Source organism: Carlito syrichta, unplaced genomic scaffold, assembly GCF_000164805.1.
Source record: "Carlito syrichta isolate Samal-C Ts95f unplaced genomic scaffold, Tarsius_syrichta-2.0.1 Scaffold303353, whole genome shotgun sequence".
NCBI lineage: Eukaryota > Metazoa > Chordata > Mammalia > Primates > Tarsiidae > Carlito > Carlito syrichta.
In genome coordinates this window covers 79,364-101,899 of record NW_007247449.1, presented here as the reverse complement: position 1 = coordinate 101,899, position 22,536 = coordinate 79,364, and the positions used below count along the sequence as shown (strand labels likewise).

Genomic DNA, 22,536 nt, shown 5'->3' with positions numbered 1-22,536 from the left:
GGCTGTAGTGGCCGGGAGTGGCCACTGCACTCCAGTCTGGGTGACAGAGTGAGACTCCAACTCAAAACAAAAAACAAAAACAAAAACAGAAAAAGATGACTTTAAGATTTTTAATTTGGGGAAGTGCCCGTGCAAAGAGAGGACACACTGAAAGATGTGCATATCTTGTCTGGAGAGAAGAAAGATTAATCCTTTATTTGACATGTTGAGTTAAAGGTACCTAAGATGTCAAATTGACACTTGAGAATTTGTTTCTAACATTTCCAACAGGAGTGTTTCTCTTAGAAATAGAATGGGAGCCATTCAGATAGAATGTAATAGAAGCCATGGGCATAGATGAGATTGCTTAGGAAGAAGATGGAGAAAAAGTTGTGGAGAGGGGTAACACTTAAGAAGGAAACAGAGGAAAAGCAGCCTGGGAGGGAGACCCAGAAAGAGGGATGAGAAGAAAAGAGGAGCAGAAGATACCTGTGGAATCAAGCATGCCAAAGCAGAAAGAAGGTGATCAGCAACACGGGATGCTGTGGTCCAAGTAGCCCAAGGAGAGGCCACTGGATGTAGTAAAGAGGAGGTGTCTGTTGGCCTTAAAGAAACATTTGGTGCAATAGAGGGTGAAGAAGGCCAATTGCAAAGATTTGATGAAAAACAGGAGTAAAAAATTAATGGTGGCAAAAGCAGAAGTATAGTTGTATAAAGAGAGGAAGAAAATGCGGTGGTGGCTAGAGAGCTCTCAGACTGCGGAAAGAGTATTTTAGGAAGGGGAGATGAGTATATTTAGGGATTGAAGTGAAAGAATATGAGGAAAGATTAAAGACACAAGGGACTGGAAAGACAAAGGATGCAGTGATTTCCTGGACCAATTGGAGGAATGGCTTTTCAAAAGATAAATGGAAGGCTGAGCCTTAGAGATGGGTAGGAACACTTGTGCCTATGAGCTACGAGGTAATTTAGTCAAGGTCGATGAAAATGGAAGTCAGTTTGGTGTTTTATTTTATTTATTTATTTATTTATTTTTGAGTTGGAATCTCACTCTGTCGCCCAGACTGGAGCCTCGACCCGCTGGGCTCTGGCGATCCTTCCACCTCAGCCTTCTGAGTAGCCGGAATTATAGGCATGCGCTACCACGCCCGGCTGATTTTTTGATTTATTGTAGAGATGAGGTCTTGCTTCCCAGGCAGGTCTCGAACCTGCGGGCTCAGGCAATCCACTCACCTCAGCCTCCCAAAGGCGTGGAATTACAGGCTGAGCCACCGAGCCCGGCTTGGTGTTTTATTTTATTTATTTATTTATTTATTTATTTATTTATTTTTTGAGTTGGAGTCTTATTGTCGCCCAGACTGGAGTGCAGTGGCCGCACTGGCCACCGCAGCCTCGACCTGCTGGACTCCGGCGATCCTTCCGCCTCAGCCTTCCAAGTAGCTGGAACTACAGGCGTGCACTACCATGCCCGGCTAATTTTTTTGACTTATTGTAGAGATGAAGTCTCGCCTACCCGGGTGGGTCTCGACCCGCGGGCTCAGGCAATCCACTCACCTCAGCCTCCCAAAGTCACGGGATTACAGGCTGAGCCACCGAGCCCGGCTAGTTTGGTGTTTTAAACAACTACTCTGGGGACAAAGGAGAAAAGCTAGTTGCATGTCAGTCATAATATTTTAAATATCACTGATCATCCAGCCAAGGATGAAAAAGCCACATTCCTGCTGGAACTGATCAAGAGGCTTATTCTTTTTCTTTCATTTTGGAAGATGGATAGTGTTTGAAGAATGCTTAGGAGTGCCTGATGGCTGGCCAAGCTGGAGGAAAGAGTAAAGAGACTGGAGTAGTAAAAGTCAGCCACAGAGTGTTGTAGATCCCTAAGCAAGATGCTTGGAAGGTGTGATATTTCTGGGAATGGAAAGGAAAGTACAGAAAGGAAGTCCTTTTAAAGGAAAAACTGTTGGTAACTAAGAAAGCATGAAGTTGAAGCTTTCACTAAAATACAAAGATTCAAAGAGGGAACAAACTGGGGAAAATGTTTCTCAAATGAGATGACTATCAGGTGTCCCAGTGTTGCTTCCTCCTTCGATAATAATGGTGGTCTAAATAACCTGACATCTTTTTTCCTTCCAGTAAGGGCATACCCAAAAACCTTGCTTCTATTTTTTATTTTTCGCATTCCAATGACCATTACTCATGGTCTTTTTTAGAGGCAGGCTTCAGCCAGACACTTGGAAGTGTTTTATATGTATTACCTCATTTAACCTTACTTGGTCCTGGGTAGTGACTACTATTATTTATCCCCATTTTACATCTGGAGAACTGAGACGTGGAGTGGGTGAGAGACTTTCTCAACAGTTCCCTGCTAGTAGGTGATAAAGTTTGGGGTCTGAAGCCCAACCTGGATCTGGAGTCTGTAGACCTAACCACTATATCTCCTGCCTCTCCATTCAAAGAAAAGAGATCTGGAAGGCTGAGGCGGAAGGATCGCCGGAGCCCAGCAGGTCGAGGCTGCGGTGGCTGGGAGCGGCCATTGCACTCCAGTCTGGATGACAGAGTGAGACTCCAACTCAAAACAAAACAAAACAAAACAAAAACAAAGAGAAGAGATCTACTTAGATAGTAAATGCTTTTTACTGATTTGGTCTTTTTGTCACTAAATCAGAGAGTTAGACAACTGTGATGGCAAAAAAATTTTTGTCATTATAGGAAACCCTGAAACAGACGTAGATTCTAGCTGCAGTAGATACATCATCAAGGCCAACGGAACCCAATGCCCAAGCGAGTCATCTGGAACAACAGTCATCTACACGTGTGAGTTCATCAGTGCCCATGGAGCCAGAGGCAGTAAGAGCATAAAAGTGACATTCACCTCTGTGGGTAAGAATTCTTTCACTAGAATATTTAACCATCAATAAGTTGAACCTTAAGTAAGGGCTGTCAATCAACCATAAATATCTGTAAACACAATACAGCAGGACCTTCCCTGGGAGTGGGAAAATCGGGAAAGGTCGTGGTGGGACACAGTGGCTGCCAGGAAGGAACCTGGCATACTATAGCTAAGGGAGCAGGTAGGCTGGGAGTTTTACAGAAGGGTTAGTCCTACTTTCACTGAATGAGTCATGAGGACAGTGGCCCTAATTTTCCCCTTTCCTCCCTCCCCATAATCCCATTCTTCCTTTCTTGAATTCCAGCAGCCTGAGTCACTCACCCACTCCCCTCAGCTCCCTCCACTGTCCCTCCTCTCCCATTTCACCTCTTCTAGAGATAATGCTGCAGAAAGCTGTAATAATTGGCATTTTGTGGTTATAGTTGGAACAAGTTTTTTTTTAATTTCTCAATCAGTTTAGAGAGGCATCTTAAAAGTGTCATTTCTCCTCATATCACCAAGCATTATAATTCACCCCATCTTCCTTTAAACACATTTTCCCACAAGTTTTACAAAAATAAATTATCTAGATTAATTATCAGACCATTTTTGAGCTACTGTAAAGAACTGATACAGGTAATGCTTGTTACTCTTGATTCCATTTTCTTCTATTGTGACTTAGCATTTTTACAAAGATCAAGATTAGGTTAGGTGAACCCACGTAATCAACATGCCTCTCAAGTTAACACTCAGCGTGCAAAACTTCCCTGACTGTAGAAAACTGCAAATTGTCCCAAGCAGCAATAAGTTCTTCTAGGGCAATAATGTTTTCAGATAAACCTAATATTTCTGCAAAAATTTGAAATATAGCTTCATTCCATCTGCAAAAATGAAACATATCTTAGGGAGATGATTTAGCCTTTGCTGAAAATCACAGGTCTGGTAGTTTGGAACCTCATTGGGGAATCAAGAGAACAAAATTCATGGTTTCCTGAGCCTTTTTCTTTTCATGTTCAGAAATAGCTAAACCTTAGAGAGTCATCTAAGATCGCCATAGCCAGGGAATGTGTGCAAGGACACAAAATACCTTTCTTGAATGACTCTGGGGTTGTAGCTGAACATGTGAAGGCCATCTTCTCAATGGTACTATGAAAAACCCTGATTTCTTTAGATTGTGATTGAGAATAAGATTTCACATGGATGAGAAGAACAGGGTCAATGGGCTCAAGACTTGAAGCTGTTCACCTGTATGAGACTGAAGTGAACGGCATTTTGAAACATCAACCATGGAAAAAGATATGTTCCAAGTGAAGTAGGAGATAGAACCAGAGGCAAAAATAGTAGGATGCTCATAAAAGCTTTTATATTTGTAATGGACCTATCGACAATTTTCAATAAATATTTTTTCACAAACCTATGAGGAACTTCTCAGAAAGAGGAGTAAATATATAGTAAAGTTAATTATAATTATACATATAAATAATTAGATTACTATGTATATAATTACAATTATACTTAAGGTGCTCCCTATGTTCCAGTTTGCCTGAGACAGTGCAGGTGTAATTATTTGGGCAATGCACTCTATAATCCCCCTAACTAAAATGCAGTTCCAGAGTTCACTCTTTTGCTTATGAAGCACTGACTCAGCATGCTTCCTAGCATTTACTGCAACAGTCGTATTTACTACAACAGTCCTTTGGAGGAAGATGGCATTGATCCGATTTTACAGCCGTGGAAACTGAGACTCAGAGAGGATAACAGATATACCTAGGCTTAAACAACTTCAGCTGTAGAGCTAGGAACGGTCTTCTCCACCAGAGTGTGGAATGGTGGGTGGACAGCCAGATACTGCGTTGTGCTGGCTGAGCCCCTGGACACATGCAGTAATAGTTACTATTATTAAGTATTTATGAAGCACAAGACCAAGTGCTGAGTGCTGGGTATGCAAAGACATAGAAGCCAAAGGCCCACCCTCGAGGGCTCCCATGTTTTTGGAGGAGAGATATAGAAAGAGAGAAATAAATATGCAGTATGCTATTTTAAAGGTATAGAGAATGAAGTTGTTATAGGAACCCAGCCATTTATTATCTCTTGAGGTGTTACCAAGGAGGTTGGAGGGGAACTTGGGATAAGTTAACACTCTTAAGTTTGCAACCTTTTGCCCTGCTGATCATCAGGAGATAATTCCAGCCACAAAAGGGAAGTGCACGAGGTCCTAAGGCATGAGATGGAAATGAGTACAGTTCAGAGCACCACCGGGAACAGCCTAGAAACAAGTAAAGCCCAGGAACAGCAAGGTACCAATCCCGCATTGACACAAGTAGAGTCAGGATGGTCCGTTTTGTCTGTCTCTGTCTGAAATTTCACTCATGTGTCAATGTCACCAGAAAGACTCAACATTGGACTTGTCGGTTTTGTTTTTTTTGTCTGTTCTGTTTGCGTTTTTTCAGCTAACCTAACAATAACTCCGGACCCAATTTCTGTTTCTGAGGGACAAAACTTTTCTATAAAATGCATCAGTGATGTGACTACCTATGATGAGGTATACTGGAATACTTCTGCTGGAATTAAAATCTATCAAAGGTTTTTTACCACGAGGAGGTATCCCAGTAGAGCAGAGTCAGTCCTGACAGTCATGACCTCGACCAGAGAGTGGAATGGTGAGTGAACGGCCAGATACTGTGCATTGCTGCTTGTGTCCCTGGAAACATACATTAAGAGTTACCATCCCTGGGGCGGGGATGGGAGTACTGCTCTGGGACATTCGTGGGCCAGCCACTTAACATGAAATATATCATTTACTGCAACAGTCCTTTGGGGGAAGATACCATCATTCCCATTTTATAGATGTGGTATCTGAGGTTCCGAGAGGATAATAAATATGCCTAGGCTTAAACAAATTCAGTTGCAAAGCTAGGAATAAAACTAATCTTTCTACTTTTGGAGCCTGTGCTCTTAACTTGCGATGAAGAGGATTGTTCTTAAAACTGCTAGACCTAGGTGAAGATTTTATATTTTGATTCCAAAGAAAGAAATGTCTTATTTACTTCCTTACACTGTTTGTTTTGTGAGGAAATGCAAATATTTGAAAACAAAGAGAATTTGATAGAGCTACTGCAATAATAGCTCATATTTATCGAGCCCTTACTATGTAATAGATATTTAAATGTTTTAACTTATTTAAAGCATAAAACCTGGAAGATAGTATTATTATGCCCTTTTTACAGATGAGGAAACTGAAACTCAGTGAGGTTAAGTAAATTATCCAAGGTTATATATCTGACGGATGGCAGAGCTGGAATGTAAGCTCAGATTACCTGGCCCCAGCAGCCAATTCTCAACCACTTCCCTCTAAAATCTTTCATTAACTGTAAGGTTAATTAGCCTAGATACTATGAGTCCCAGGCCTTCTTTATTTTATTTTATAAGGCCTAGGCAATACTGGAGAAATATGAGTTATTTTTTGGGCTGGACTTGGGAGTATACAATCAGAAAATGAAAATATTTTTCTCCCAGGCTGACGTCAAACATACCCTGTCCAGTTGCTCTTTCTTACTACTGGGCAATAACCTACAAGAGTCTATAGCTTTTCTAGTCACATCAAACTGTTAAACAGTCTCATACTCGGGTACTGAAAAAAATCTATTCTGATTAAATCTGTTACACTTCATTCTATATTCAATTTAAATTCCCTCTCCCTCCCAATGAGAATTAAAAATAATTTATCCTCTCTCTCATTCTACTTCTTTTCCCTCTGGCTACCCACTGATTCTAGCTTTTCCTGAGTTAAAGAGAAAGAATGTCGAGAAAATCAAAGGGTCTTTCAACTGTAGGTACCATTGTAATCTTGCTGTATTTTCCCCATGGCAGCTGCCCAAGTGAGGTCTTCTCCTTCTGAAGCCATGGTGTCCTAGAACCTGAAAGGCTTGTCCACTTAGAGATGGAGATGTAGGAGGGGACATCATAACACCACTGTTCCATCAGGCAAACAACTCTCTACAAAAACTCTGTATCCTTGCATACACCAAAATTCTTATTTATTTCTTGGGCTGGTGAAGTAGGAATTGGAAACCTGTTTCAAAACCCAGTTCTGCCCCTAACAGCTTAGATAAGCCGTGTAATTTTACTTAGAAGTAAGTGCATGTCTAGGTAGTCATTGATTAGTCCTTAAAATACATGGAGAATCCAGGAGGTGGGTATTGCAAGCATTTTCTCCTCCAGTGTCCCAGAAGGTATGATGTGCCCTTATCCAGGTTTGAGAGGGAAAATTAAGCCTCTTGTTAACCTTCCCAGCAAATGCCTTTTAAGAACAATTATTTCATTCCATCTCATTTTTGCTTCCCTCCACTAGGAACCTATCATTGCATATTTAGATATAAGAATTCATACAGTATTGCAACCAAAGATGTCATCGTTCACCCGCTGCCTCTAGAGCCAAACATCATGGTTGATCCCTTGGAAGCTAGTGTTCCATGCAGTGGTTCCCAGCACATCATGTGCTGTATAGAGGAGGATGAAGACTACAAAGTAACTTTCCAAATGGGTTCCTTGTTCCTTTCTGCAGGTAAGATGTCAATTACTGAATTGCTAGGGTATATTGTTTCCCATATGTGGAGTGTAAAAATTTACTCTTAAAATAAAGATCATAGGGACTGTATTGGAGATAGAATTAACAGAATAGAATTTCATAAGACTTTTTTATCTTCTATTTTGCTATGTGACTAGTGGTTCTTTGGTTTGTGGCAGAATCTTAGGAGTGTGTGAAGATGGAGTTCATTCTTTCTAGTGGAAGCTGTTGAAGACTGTATCAAGATATCTTCATAAGATTTCCACTTCCTCAATATGGCAGACTAGATAATTCTGATAGTCCTTTCCTCCATGCTATAAAATGTCATGCTAGAAAAGAGCCACAAAAACACTTTTACATACATAATTGAATATACAAGAAAGTAAGAAAAATAACCAAGTACCAAAAGTATAGATACAATGTTTTAACTAATGCTAGAACTTCCCTGTGGGCCTTTGTCAATATTCAAAACCCAGAGGGTATTAAAGAAAATATTTTATTACCTAAGAGGTAACTAAGGAACCCCTATCCCACTGGCAGTGTCAGAACCTTCAAAGGGTGATATGCTCAGTAAAAGAGTAGGCTAGAAAAACAAAAACCAATTTGCCAGAGTTGAGAACTAGGCTTCATCTCTGGGTGAACAAAAGATTTCTCTTCCAAGTTATAATTGTCCTGCTGTCAACCAGGCATGGGCTTTGACTATATACTGCCTACCTGGTTTAGGAATTCCAAGATGAGCTTAAAGCTGTCTGTTGGTAGCATCCTATGTTCTCTGGAGAAAAAAAAAAAAAGAATTAAAATTTTCACTGGTATACTGTGCCCCTAGTCCAGACCTCTCAGGATTCCCAGCAATTAAGGTAAACCAAACATGAGATCACAACCCAAAACCTCAAAACACAGACACCTTCATGAGGGGTTTACAAACCCCTTAATTCTTTCAATAACTATTCTTGAAGACTTGCACAGTGCAAGTCACCATAGTAGGTAATGAAAGGAGGACAAAAGAAGCAGGGCACAAATTTTAATATCTAATAGAGTCCATGTCATATGAGGCAATACACATAACATTATTTTAAATGAGTAATACAGATTGAAAGAACAATGGAAGTTTAGAAAAATAGGGACCCAACAAAGATTGTAGTGTTTAGAGAAGGCTGCATGGTAGGAGGATATGGAATCAATCTGGATATTGGCATATCCAAACATTTCATCATTCTTGTTCAGCATGCATGCACTCAGTACTTTCTATGTGCCAGATACTGAGTTAAGCACTGAGAGGTGCAAAGATAAATAAGACAAGGCACTTTCTCTCCAGGGGCTTGTGGTCTAGCAGAGAAGACAGACCCATAAGAAGGTGACTATAAACCAATGTGGTAAAGGAAAGACAGGATAAATGCACAGAGCATGATAGAATTTAGAAGAGTAGAGGGATTGCAGGGGTGCTAGAAAGGCATTTTGATGTCAAAAATGTGTGGGTATAGACTTAGAGTCATGAATGTTAGAGAAGTTTTGGCTAGCATATGTACCAACGTGGGCTTACTTACTTCAAAAGCTAGAATCAAAACCATGTAACTGTAAGATAACCATGCTAAAAATGAATGTGGCACATTCCTGAAAAAAGTTTGAACTGGTTTATCTATACTAGGTCATCCTTTTTTTTTTTTTTGATTCAGAGTCTCACTCTGTCACCCAGGTTGGAGTTCAATGGCATGCTCAGGGCCACCACAGCCTCAACCTACTGGGCTCAGGTGATCCTTCCGCCTCAGTCTTCTGGGTAACTGGGACCACAGACATGTGCTACCATGCCCAGCTAATTGTTGTTGTTGTTGTTTATAGAGCTGAGGGCTCATCATGTTGCTCAGGCTGGTCTCAAACCCCTGAACTCAAACATTCTTCTCGCCTCCGCCTCCCAATGTGCTAGGATTACAGACTTGAGTCACTGCGCCCAGCTATACTAGGTCATCTTAACAAAATTTGTGCTTTGATACTCATGCTGTAAGTTAATTCTTTCAATACCTCTATCTTTAGCAAAAGAAGTTAACGGAAAACAAGTGTGCTACAAACACCATTTCAATGCAAACTCAGTTTCCTGGTGTTCAACAACTGTTGATGTGTTTTGTCACTTTACCAATGCCGCCAATAGTTCAGTCCAGAGCCCATCTATGAAGCTCAATCTGGTTCCTGGTAAGAGTGTTTTAAATTACTTCAAAATGTTATAACCAGGAGCAGGGATTCATTTATTTATTCACTCCCTCATTGGTTCATTCAGTAAATATATGTTAAACACTTCGTTGTGGCAGGCCATGGGTTTACCAATGGGGCTTGGAAAAAAAAAAGTAAGGCACATCTTTTGGCCTCAAGCCTAGGCAAGAGATATATGGGATAAAAAATGTTATCACATACAGTATAGTAAGTGTTCACTAGAGATGTTGTGGGTAGCCAGAAGAGGCCATCTGGCTTAGTTCTGCTGAAGGTAGGGGGAAGACGTGATAAAGAAGGCCTTGCAGATAAAATCATACTTCTGCTAGTATGGAGGCTGTGTTCATCAGGCAGATAAGAGTGGACAGTATCTATACATATTTAAGATTTCTTTGTGGCTTCAGCAAAAGAAGGGTGCTCCCACAGGCACTGCTTTCCTGAGGCAGGGCTACATGAAAATAATTGATCTCAAGAATAGGCATCCTTTGCCATCACTGAGCCAATATGTTCTTATATAATATCTTCAAGGTAAAAGGTCATGATTCATGGAGCTGTGGAGGCCATTGCTATAATAGCCCATGCTGAAGAGCTCTCCTCAGTAGCAAAAGAGAGGAAGGGATAAATAATGAACCTGGGCTTCTGTCAGAAGGAACCATCCACCCCTCCTAAATCATCCCAGTAACAGGACTCCTGGTATATGAAGGATCCGGAGCTCTGTCACCAAGCTTGTTTGAGTTTACTGAACAATTTGTGGTCATTGTCACATATGTTGGCAACTGGGCCCTGGACACCAAAGCAGGAAACAATTTAAAGTCACTGTCCCCGACTCTGCCAAGCCCAGCCCCTCCAGGGGGCAGCAAAGTTCATTTTTTCATTGCCCACCTCTCGCTATCTCAACCTACAAGCTTGATTCACGTATCTTTGCTCTTCTCCTCTTTCTTTATACCAAATCTGGTTTCACTTCCTTTTCTCAGTAAGACATTACTTATTTATTTTAAGATGTTATATAAGAATTGAGATCTCAGATAATGCTAAATAAGAATGTTGGTGAGGGAGGGGTCAGCTCATCAGAGTCGGCTACTCCGGAGATTAGAGATTTTGTAACAAATGTCATTTCCCTAATTTGTTTGGTCATGAGTAGAGGTGAATTAGAATCACCATTAAGGGAAAGTAGAAGGGACAAATGCTTAAGCATATTGATTGGAATATTCAGGTCATGGGTACCCGGAATTCCCAATCTTAAAATGTCTTTGGTTATGGGAGTGCTTCTCAACCTTCACAGCAATCAGGAATCTCCAGAGAAGCTAACAAAACAAAACGAAACAAAACACCCAAAAACAAAACTCTTGATGCCTGAGTCCCAGCCCTAGAGATTCTGATTTACTGAACCTGGACATTTGCATTTTCAAAAGCTCTGCAGGTGATTATAATATACCACAGCTAACAAACTCTAGACTAAGGAAATGATTCTGTAAAGCAAAGCAAGTACAGATTGCAGAAGTCAGATTTGTGTGGAAAGCAGTGAGGGACTTTGGAAAATCAGGGGCAAAGTTGAGCAATTGGCTAGCTCCCAAAAGGTCACAGAAAGTAAAGAGAAATTTGATTTTAAACATCCACATTTCACCTAGGCCTGGTACTATTTCCACTGTCTTGGTTCCTCCTCGCCATCATCCCTTTTATTTCCATGTTTCCGTCATAGGGGAGAACATCACATGCCAAGATCCCATAATAGGTGTCGGGGAACCCGGGAAAGTCATCCAGAAGCTGTGCCAGTTCTCAAACGTCCCCAGCAGCCCAGGCAGTCCCATTGGTGGGATCATCACTTATAAATGTGAAGGCTCCCAGTGGAAGGAGAAAAGAAATGACTGCATCTCTGCCCAAATAAATAGTCTGCTTCAGATGGCCAAGGTAATTCTGAACCCTTTCACTCCAAGCTCTTGGTGGGGGGACCTGTTTGACTTGTCATATTTCTCAGCACCCAGGAAATTGGATTTTGTGCTGGTTTCTGTTGCTCCAAACTACTTTTTATTTGTTAACTTCCAGAGGAGATGCAACCCTTGAAATGCCTGCATTCAAATATGAAGGCAACAAAGTATGTGTTCCGCTCTAGCACTGGCTGGATACACCAACCTTGACTTCCCAGTACTTGTGTCCAGTACCTCCAAGGGGCGGTGATATTATCCTCTCTCTTACTGTACTCTTTTGAGTAATTTTGATATCAAGCAAATAGTCATAATCTTTACAGAAAGAGGAACAATGTGAAAAATAAGGTTCATCAGTTAAAAAAAAATAGTTGGGCGTGATGCTTTCATAGGTCCAAGATGTTCTCAATCCTTGGAGGTAACCTGTACTTCTGAGGAAGGGACTATGTTGCCTTTCTTAGCTAGAAGAGAGGATACTACTGTGTAGCTGGGGTAAACTTTTTCTTTCTATCAAAATAAATAAATGTTACCTCCATACTTAATTTGTTGTAAGTTAGAGACACATAAAATTTCATGAATGATAACAATAAATACTAGCAATGCAGTTAATAGAGTTATAGCTAATGGGGATGTCTTCAGACAACCAGTTCCAAATCTTCTCACCACTGGAGGAAGAATAGAAAAAAAATGGGGGGGAGGTACTTATTTGTGTTTCATTGAATTATCTTCTGTTTCTCCTCATCTCACACTAAAATTATTAAAATATCTATTATGTGTAAAGCATTGCCATAGGTGTTGTCAAAGTAAATGGGCCAAATCAGAACTTGACCTATGGTTTAATAAAGAATATAATCCAATTGGGTAGTTATATACACATGAATTTTAGCTAAGATAAATCAAGAAGTTCTGCTTGGGAAAAAAAAGGCATATGAGCTGGACTGTGATGGGTGAAGTATGTGGGATATAAATTATCCTAATCAGGAAAGATGAAATTATAATTTTAAACTCAGTGTGGGTTCTGATCCCAACTCTAGATACCTAGATACATTTTCTTTCTTTCTTTCTTTCTTTTTTTTTTTTTGAGTTGGAGTCTCACTCTGTTCCCCAGGCTGGAGAGCAGTGGCACATTTACAGTCACCGCAGCCTCAATCTGCCCAGGCTGCTACCACACCCAGCTTATTTTTTTGATTTTTTGTAGGGATGAGGTCTTGCCAAGTTGCCCAGGCTGGTCTCAAACCCGTGGGCTCACGCAATCCTCTCACCTCGGCCTCCCAAAGTGCTGAGATTATAGGCGCGAACCACTGTGCATCGTCCCTAGATACATTTTCAATGAAAAAGAATTGATTGTGCTAATCTATTGTGCTCCATTTGATTTATACATTCAGCATATGTTTATTGGACACTTACTATGTGCCAAGTTATGTGACTTGTACTATGTTAGGCTTTATCAGAAGGATGCAAAGAAATGGAAATGAATGATATTGAAATTAGGCCAGACTCGGTGGCTCAGCCTGTAATCCCAGCACTTTGGGAGGCCGAGACGAGTGGATTGCCTGAACCCGCAAATTCAAACCCGCCCGGGCAGCTTGGCGAGACCTCATCTCTACAATAACTCAAAAATCAGCCGGGCGTGGTAGTGTGCGCCTGTAGTTCTGGCTATTTGGAAGGCTGAGGCGGAAGGATCGTCAGAACCTAGCAGGTAGAGACTGTGGTGGCCGGGAGCATGTCATTGCACTCCAGTCTGGATGACAGAGTGAGACTCTAACTCAAAAAAAAAAAAAGAGAGAGAAATTAAAACACAAGATCACATCACTAGAGATGTTACAGATGTAAAGTATGTTAAATAAAACAAATACTTATGCATTCAGAGGAAAGAAATTCCCTGGAACACTCAGCAAAGGCTTTTCATAGAAGATAGAATTTGAACTTATTCTATAAGAAGGAGTTTGAGAGTTAGACAACAGAAATATGATTATTATTTATTATAGATAGGGTAACCATATAATCTATCATCCAAATCAGGGACACATTTTGAATATGAGTGGGAACTCTTAATAATTGCACTCAGAGAAAAGATATAAACCAGAACTGTCCCAGGAAAATTGAAATGAACAGTCACCTTAATAATCAGCAGGGTAATCTGAGTAATTAACCCAGCAAAGAGTGACAAATGTACTTTCATGCAGACTATTTTACTCAACCAGTGACAATTGTACTCAACTTTAATCAAATTATACAGCAATCACATCTATCTTCCCTCTTTTTTCCCCAGTTAGTTATGAGATTGACAAATGTTTTACTGTTCCTCTTCTGTGTGAGGTCTCTGTCACATTCCATTTTGAAGAGCATATGCAGAGTTTAAGAGATAAGTACATTATCTTATGGGACATACTTATAGCCATGAGAATGAGAAAAAAAAGGAAACTACAGAGGTGAGAAATTTTTTGTCATAAATAGATCAGCCAGATTTGATAGCTGAACTAATGGGCATTTTTTGTTTGTTTGTTTGTTTGTTTGTTTGGGCTTTTGCTTTACTAGGCGTTGATCAAGAGCCCCACTCAGGATGAGAAACTCCCTACATACCTGAAAGATCTTTCTGTTAGCACAGACAAGATGGAATGGGAAATTAGCTCATCTCCTGGGAGCCTAGGAGCTGTTATTAACATCCTCGATCTGCTTTCAACAGTTCCTACCCAAGTAAATTCAGAAATGATGACGGTGAGTTCGCTTCAGCTTTGCAGTTATTGGGACCTTATCTTCACCTCTCAGGACTTGTGTTCAAGAAACAACTCCTTCTTACTGCAGCCTCTCTGTTTTTTCCAGCAATGCTTTGCATATTAGAGTCACACATTCTGCAATCTACAACTTTTGATATATTAGGGAGGGTTTCAGTATTCCTTTGGGGACCTTAAGAATATTTCTTTAGTGAATTTCTGCTTCGTTTTCATTAAACCAACGAATTCTTACCTACTTCCTGGGAAAACTAGAAACTAAAGGTTTTCAGAATACTAGGTGAGATTCTCTAGCACTAAACATGAACTTCGAAGCAATCAGGGAAGGAAAGATAATTCACTCACAAGAGTTCAAACAAAGAGGTTTTAATGAAGGGAAACTTGCAGAGGAAAAGCGAGGGATAAAAAACAAATGAACGAGGGATGGTGAGGGACCCAGAGATCAGCAACATTTAGAAACTGTTATCACCCCCTGGGAAATGGTGCAAACAGAACCCAGTGAGAGCTGGCACCTTGGGGGACGGACCAGTCAGCAAGAGCTATGGCCTTGAAAGGCCATAATTATTACCAGAGATGAAAGGGGACTAGGAATGGGGACTGTAGGGGGTGATAGGCAGCAAGGAAAGTGTATCTCAACTTCTCCCTTCTCCCACCCTTCCATCTCCTGCCAATGTCTCCCACTGGACAAACCCAACCAGAGGCCAACTGGCAATAAGCTTAGTAACAGAGTCCAAAGAGGTCAAATAATTTTCCACAATGACAGAAATGTATTCTTTTACAGTTTTGAAGGCTAGAAGTCTGAAATCAAGGCATCTGCAGGGCTACATTCTCGCCAAAGTCTCTAGAGGAAAATCCTCCCTTGCCTCTTCCAGCTTCTGGTGGTTCCAGGCATTCATCAACAGTAGCTGCGTCACTCCAGTCTCTGATTCTGTCTCCACATGGCCTTTCCCCTTTTCCATCTGTCTTCTCCTCTTCTGCCTCTGTACGAATACCTGTCATTGGATTTAGAACCCACTCAGGTACTCCACGATGGATTCTTAATTTAAATTACATCTACAAAAACTATTTATCCAAGTAAGGTTACATTCACAGGATTTATGGTTTAGGAGTTGTCGTTTTGGGGGACACTATTTCAACCTTCTGTAAAGGTCATACTTCCAGAGAACACAACAAGGCAAAGAAAGGCAAAGAAATTGTTTAGTGGGAGGGTCTTAATGGAAAATGACAAGCCCCAGTCTATGAAAGAGAATCAAATTGTTTAGCAGAAAAGAATAGATATCTTGGATAGGACTTGTATAGTTCATTCAACACTCAGGATATGAGAGGGTCTTTGAGATTTCCTCACCCTTACTGGTGAAATACTACCACCAAAAAACCTTTACAAGCTTGAGATTTAATAAAATAATATTGCTGCCAGCCTGCTGGATTGGTCTTAGTGAGTGGGATGTGTGAGGATGTGATTTTTCCTATCACTACCACTGCTGTAGGTTTAATGATGTCTCGCAGTCTTAGAGACCCATCCTCGGCTAACGTCTACCACAAGAAGGCAGGTCACAGACCTCCACTGCCTGCAATGCCTCATTTTCCTCTTACCTGTACTTACTCAATCAGTTTCCAGGGAGATGTGATTTTTTTTTCTCCTTTATAATGGAAAGAGTTTGTTTGATTTGACCCCATGCCATGTTCCTTACAGCACGTGCTCTCTACAGTTAACATCATCCTTGGCAAGTCCATCCTGAACACCTGGAAGGTTTTACAACAGCAACGGGCCAACCAGAGTTCACAGCTACTGCATTCAGTGGAAAGATTTTCCCAAGCACTACGGGCAGGAGACAGCCCTTCTCTGTCCTTCTCCCAAACGAATGTGCAGATGAGCAGCATGGTCGTAAAATCTAGCCACCCTGAAACCTACCAACAGAAGTTTGTTTTCTCAGACTCTGACCTCTGGGGCAATGTGGTCATCGACAAGTGCCAGTTGGAAAACTTGCAGCCTGATTCATCTATTGTCACCGTGGCTTTCCCAACCCTCCACACCATCCTTGCCCAGGATATCCAGGGAAAGAATTTTGCAGACAGCTTAGTGATGACAACCACTGTCAGCCACGATATAACCATGCCATTCAGCATTTCGATGACTTTTAAGAAAAACAGCCCTCCGGGCGGGGAAGCCAAGTGTGTATTCTGGAACTTCAGCCTCGCCAACCACACAGGGGGTTGGGACAGCAGTGGGTGCCATGTCGAAGAAGGTAACGGGGACAATGTTTCCTGTATCTGTGACCACCTAACATCATTCTCCATCCTCATGTCCCCTGACTCCCCAGACCCCAGCTCTCTCATGGGAATACTACTGGATATTATTTCTTACATTGGGTTGGGCTTTTCTATCTTGAGCCTGGCGGCCTGTCTGGTTGTGGAAGCTGTGGTGTGGAAATCAGTGACAAAGAACCGGACTTCCTATATGCGCCACATTTGCATAGTGAACATCGCCGCCTCCCTCATGATCGCCGACACCTGGTTCATTGTGGTTGCTTCCATCCAGGATAATCACTACGTACTCTGCAAGCCAGCCTGTGTGGTCGCCACCTTCTTCATCCACTTCTTCTACCTCAGTGTCTTCTTCTGGATGCTGACGTTGGGCCTCATGCTGTTCTATCGCCTGGTTTTCATTCTGCACGAGGCGAGCAAGTCCACCCAGAAGGCCATTGCCTTTTCTCTTGGCTACGGCTGCCCCCTTGCCATCTCAGTCATTACAGTGGGGGCCACCCAGCCACAGGAAGTCTACACAAGGAAGAATGTCTGTTGGCTCAACTGGGAAGATACCAAGGCCCTACTGGCCTTCGCTGTCCCAGCACTGATCATTGTGGTGGTGAATGTGACCATCACCGTGGTGGTCATTACCAAGATCCTGAGGCCTTCCATTGGGGACAAGCCATGCAAACAGGAGAAAAGCAGCCTGTTTCAGATCAGCAAGAGCATCGGAGTCCTCACGCCACTCTTGGGGCTCACTTGGGGTTTTGGTCTCGCTACTGTGTTCCCAGGGACCACCCTTGTGTTTCATGTCATATTTGCCCTCCTCAATGCCTTCCAGGTGAGTCCTGAAGTGCAGAGCTCTCAGGAAGATTTAATTCCTGTGGGACAAACCAATGATAGAAACACAAACAAGAGTAGGAATGGGGAAGGATTTTAGTCCAGAGGAAGCCTTAGCCCTCCAGAGCAGCAATAACAATAACTCAATGAGCTAGAAAGGACACATTCCTCTGCTCCCATGGAAGCTTGCACTTTTTATCACATTCATTATGATTTAGTTGCATTTGCCAATCTCTTAAAAATGCCCTGATTATACACATAGAAGGAAAGTCCCTTCCCTACGCTGGATTTTGCTATTTATTCAAGACTTGATGCAGTCCTTTATCTCCTAAATGAAAATCCTGTCTTTGTGAGGACAGGTATTGCATCTTTCTTATTCATCACTATGTCCCTAGTGTCTAATAGAGACCTTAGTACACAGTAGGTTCTCAATAACCATTTGAATGAAATGAGTGCCTTGTACAGCATAGTAGGCTCTCTGGGAACATTTGCGGAAAAATGAAAGAACGAATGCACTAGAAATGTCAGGTAATCTGCCTGATTATAAAAAATGAGAAGACATCTTCACTCTCCTGCAGCACCTAACTAATTACAATGCAGGCCAATTTGTTAGAAGAGTTATAACAGAGGTGCAGACACCAAACCTTTGGAGCACAAGGAAGGGAGTGATTAATTCTGTCTCACCCAATGGAGAGGTGGTAAGGATAGAAAAAGACCTGCCCAAGGAGGCAGGCTCCTGTGAGCTAGTGAGGAGGCAGAAGGGTGGAGGTGTAGTTGAGCTTTTGCTTTCTAGATGCTTGTGCCAAGAACATATGAACTCTAATTTCTACTACTGGGCCTGTGGCTCCAGGCTACAAGGCTCATATCTAATGACCTTTGTAATTTTCTTTGGTTAGAAGGAACTACTTATTCCACTCCAAGCCCCAAATTCTTATCACAACCATGTGAGGAATACTCTAAACATACAAGGTGTATTCACTAGCATAACCAGCAGGACATTCCAGTTCACAATTGAAGGGAAATAGAGAAACAGAAAATATCCTTCTAACATAACATTTAGAACCCCTTGGTGTGGACCTGTGCATCCCTTTAAACAATATCACGTCCTGGACTCGTTCCATAAACTCAGATGGGGAAAGCTGTAGTACGCATTTAACACCGAGCTAACAATACTTCCTATTTTGCTGGACAAAAGGATATCATTAAAATGCACTTCTTAACCTTTTTCTCAGGGATTATTTATTTTACTCTTCGGATGCCTCTGGGATCTCAAGGTAAGAACAATGACAGCTTCATGCTTCTAGAAAATTCTAAAGTGCTTGTGACATGTTGAAGTTATGGTAGCTTCTTTTAAATAATGCAGGTACAGGAAGCTTTGCTGAATAAGTTTTCATTGTCGAGATGGTCTTCACAGCACTCAAAGGTAAACCTTTTCTCTGCAGAGACTTACATCTTCATGTATTTCACTGGTATGATGGAGTAGAGAGTACTAAATCTTTATGTGGGATTTTGATCAATGGGGTTAAATACGTTGTGTCCTCAAACCCCTCTTCCTCCACGACTAGTTTTGACAAAAATTGTTAAATTTTTTTTTGCTTCTTGCCTCATTCTGCCTATTAGACATAACCATAGCGCTATCATTAAGATGCTACTTCGCATCTTTAAATAGGGATTTAAGCAACAGATAATGTAAACTTAAGTTGAAAATCAAACTTTCAATGATAAACAATCTTCTGAGGGAATTCAAGGCATTAGAAAAAACAATTTGGGGAATATTTGGTGAACAAAATTATCTTTAGTTTTTTGTTTTGTTTTGTTTTGCTTTTTGAGTCTGAGAGTCTCAGTCTGTTGCCCAGGCTGAAGTGCAGTGGCACGCTGCTCATGACCACCACAGCATCAACTTCCTGGACTCAGGCGATCCTTTCGCCTCAGTCTTCCAATAGCTAGAGCTATAGGCATGCACCATCATACCCAGCTAAGTTTTCTTGATTTGTTGTAGATACGAGGTCTCACCAAGTTGTTCAGGCTGGTCTCAAACCCCTGGGCTCAGGCAACTCTCTTGCCTCGGCCTCCAGAAGTGCTGGGATTACAGGCATGAGCCACTATGTCCGGCCAATTATCTATAGTTTATTTCAGAACATAACTATTGCTTTTAAACACATCTGGCTACCTTTCACATGTCTGAAGATATTAGAAACCTATCAAATAATATAACATGTATTTGAAGGTTATTTTTTAAATTCAGATGATTAGATTCAAGTATCTCAATGTGATTCAAGGGGGTGGACCAGAGATATCAACCATGACTACTGGAGGGTGGAAAATCAATCCTCTTAAGAGATCAAAACAGTCTTGATCTAATAAATTTACTTTGTGATCATCTTTTTTTTCCTCTCTTCTAGTCATCATCCCTAGGTTCATCCACGCCTGTGTTTTCTATGAGTTCTCCAATATCAAGAAGATTTAACAATTTGTTTGGTAAAACAGGTACGTAGTGAGCTCTAGGGGCTCCCTGGCTGACCAGAACAAATTGCTCTGATGGGAGCAATGCCCCTACTCCCTCACCCCAATTCATGACATCTACCTGAAATGGCCTCCTTTGGTGTAGATGTTAAATATAAAAATGTGCTTACATTTTCACAAATCACCAGAAGGTGGGTACAGAGGGCAGCTACCTTCAGGAGGCAACTGATAATAACTCAAGAAGAATAAGATCCAGCGAATCCAGACAAACCTTTGGAAAGCTCTCTGTCAAAAGATCAACCATAAAAATGGGAAGTGGAGATTGCTGGCCTTGTCAAACACAGAGTTCTCATCCACTGATGTTAAGTGGATCAGTCACCTTTCTGGGTGATGATGCGGCAAAAAATATTACTTAGAAAATTCCACTACAAGATCTCACTCTGTGGGTTTGTTGTCCTTTTTCTTCTTTTATGGGATGGGCTTGACATTTACAAAACTGTGAGTGTGTATATGAGGGATCACCCAAGTTAGCTATTCTATAGTAACATTCACAGTTAAATTTCTAGCTTGGGAATATGAAACATAGTGGCAATGACTTTGGGCAATGGGTCTCAGCTATTCTATCAAATCGAAACTCCGGGGTCACTCATGGCACCATTGCCTCCACCCCTTCCAGGCAAATAAGTTCAGAATTCCTTCCTGCTTTTTGAAACAGAACAGATTTCACAAATGCAGAGTCTGGAAATGTGTCAATATTCCAGAAAAGGCTTTTTATGTAAAGGCAAATTTGAGGAATGCCTGTAACTTTTAAAACTCCAGAGCATTTGGTGTTTTCTGCTTCAATCTGGAGAATTACTCAAGAAACTGGTGAATCTCAGCTTTTGATTTTGAAAGTCACTGATCTGACCTGTTGTGAAATGATTAAATCTTCAGGGTGTATTAGAACTATCACACCTTGCTAGCACAGTTACTAGAACGTGTTTACCACTTGCATCAACGATGCAAGCACTATTAAATATTTCCACAGAATCAAAATTATGTAAAACCAATAAAATATGTTCCTAGTTTCTGAATCAGTCAGATAAACCTGAGTGTCGAGGTACCAGAGCTGAGATTCCTGGACACTGCTACTGGATAGCCTCTGGGGATCATTAATAAAGGCATAACCACTTGGGCCTGTGTGGGGTTTTGTAAGCACTATAACTTTGGTTTATGTTGTCAGCAGCCCTAAAGGTCCCCCCACGCAATGATGGAAACCTTGTTAGCAGTGGCAGTTCAGCAATCTGATGGTAGGGTGGGCACTTGGACACTTCAGCTGCCCAACACATACTCTCCACCCCCTCTCTGTGCACAGTCCTCACTTCCCTGCAGACTGGCTCTGAAGATGCTCTCCTTGCTGCGCTGGTCTTCAGCCCCTTGGTGGCATTCCTGACTTCTGCTTCTTTTCTGGTCCTACTTTTTCTTCCCCTATAAGTTTCTTTTCTTTCATTTTCCTCCCTCTACAAGCCTTAGCCTTTAGCATATCCTCCAGGTCCCTCCCAAGAGCTTCCCTGCCAACATAACCCAAGGGGAACAGGGGGGTTCCCTTCTGCAGATATTCCCAGGCCCATGCATGTGGTGGCATGTGGAGAGGGAGGCTGCCCACCTCAAGATCTTCCTGTCCTTTGTAGAAACCTGGCTGCTGGTATGATGGAAAGTAGTTAGTGCTTGTCAGCTGCTACGCATGCGTGAGAACAACAGCTCTGTTCTCTGGCACTCCTGGGTCATGGGGGATTTCCAGGCATGGCTGAGCTTGCCTGGCTCCTGGATCTGAGCTCCCCTGGGTCCATTAGGAGATGTTTACAGTCCAGCGTTTATGAAGGCTGGTCTTTCTGAGCTGCTGCTCTGTTTTCCAGGAACGTATAATGTTTCCACCCCAGAAACAACCAGCTCATCCCTGGAAAACTCATCCAGCGCTTATTCGTTGCTCAACTAAGAACAGGAAAATCCAACCCATGCAACCTCGTGGGAACAGGGGATGTGCTTTGAAAAAGAAAGCCTTTCAAAGCTACGGGTAACATGTTCTTTGGGCAGACTTCTGGGAGCAGAGGCCATAAAGACTTTTTCATTAGAAACAAGGCTTTCTTTTGTAAAGACTGACTAAAAAGTAATTGTTATGTTTATTTTTTGTTTCCCCTTCTCCCTTGTGTGATAACCACATGTGTATAGTATTTAAGTGAAACTCAAGTCCCCCAAGGTCCAGCTTCTTTGTCTATATTGTAATATAGAATTTTGGAGAGACATTTTTGCTTTTCACATGTTGGGCACAAAGATAAGCTTTGAATAAAATAATAAGTAAAAGGCTAGTACCTAGGAAATACTTCAATGAATTCTAAGAAGGAAGGAAGGAAGAAAGGACAGGAGGGAAGTAGAAAAAATAGAAAAAGAAGATAAAAAAGAAAAGAATAAAGAAAATTGGCATTAAGGGTCTGGCTTATGCCTATAATCCCAGCACTTTGGGAGGCTGAGGGGAGAGGATTGCCTGAGCCCATGGGTTCAAAACCAGCCTGAGCAACTTGGCGAGATCTCATCTCTATGGTAAATCAAAAAATTAGAGGAGTGTGGTGGTGCATGCCTGTAGTTCCAGCTACTTGGAAAGCTGAGGCAGAAGGATCTTCTGAGACCAGCAGGTCAAGACTGCAGTGGCCATGAGTGTGCCACTGCATTCCAGCCAGGGTGACA

The 22,536-nt window shown here is 41.7% G+C and overlaps 1 protein-coding gene across 3 annotated transcripts in view; it reads left to right on the top strand.

Moving 5' to 3' along the window:
* ADGRF5 (adhesion G protein-coupled receptor F5) overlaps positions 1 to 22,241 on the top strand; it is a 99,756-nt gene extending 77,515 nt beyond the window's left edge. For all 3 annotated transcript variants that reach the window (XM_008058461.2, XM_008058460.2, XM_021712552.1), the window contains 11 exons: positions 2,686 to 2,856; positions 5,296 to 5,505; positions 7,197 to 7,409; positions 9,441 to 9,596; positions 11,311 to 11,519; positions 14,072 to 14,251; positions 15,959 to 17,353; positions 18,585 to 18,626; positions 18,716 to 18,775; positions 19,755 to 19,839; positions 21,711 to 22,241. In XM_008058461.2, coding sequence (XP_008056652.1) covers positions 2,686 to 2,856; positions 5,296 to 5,505; positions 7,197 to 7,409; positions 9,441 to 9,596; positions 11,311 to 11,519; positions 14,072 to 14,251; positions 15,959 to 17,353; positions 18,585 to 18,626; positions 18,716 to 18,775; positions 19,755 to 19,839; positions 21,711 to 21,790 — 2,801 coding nt within the window. In that variant the 3' untranslated portion in view covers positions 21,791 to 22,241. The remainder of the gene's footprint in view (positions 1 to 2,685; positions 2,857 to 5,295; positions 5,506 to 7,196; positions 7,410 to 9,440; positions 9,597 to 11,310; positions 11,520 to 14,071; positions 14,252 to 15,958; positions 17,354 to 18,584; positions 18,627 to 18,715; positions 18,776 to 19,754; positions 19,840 to 21,710) is intronic.
* Positions 22,242 to 22,536: the final 295 nt, after the last annotated feature.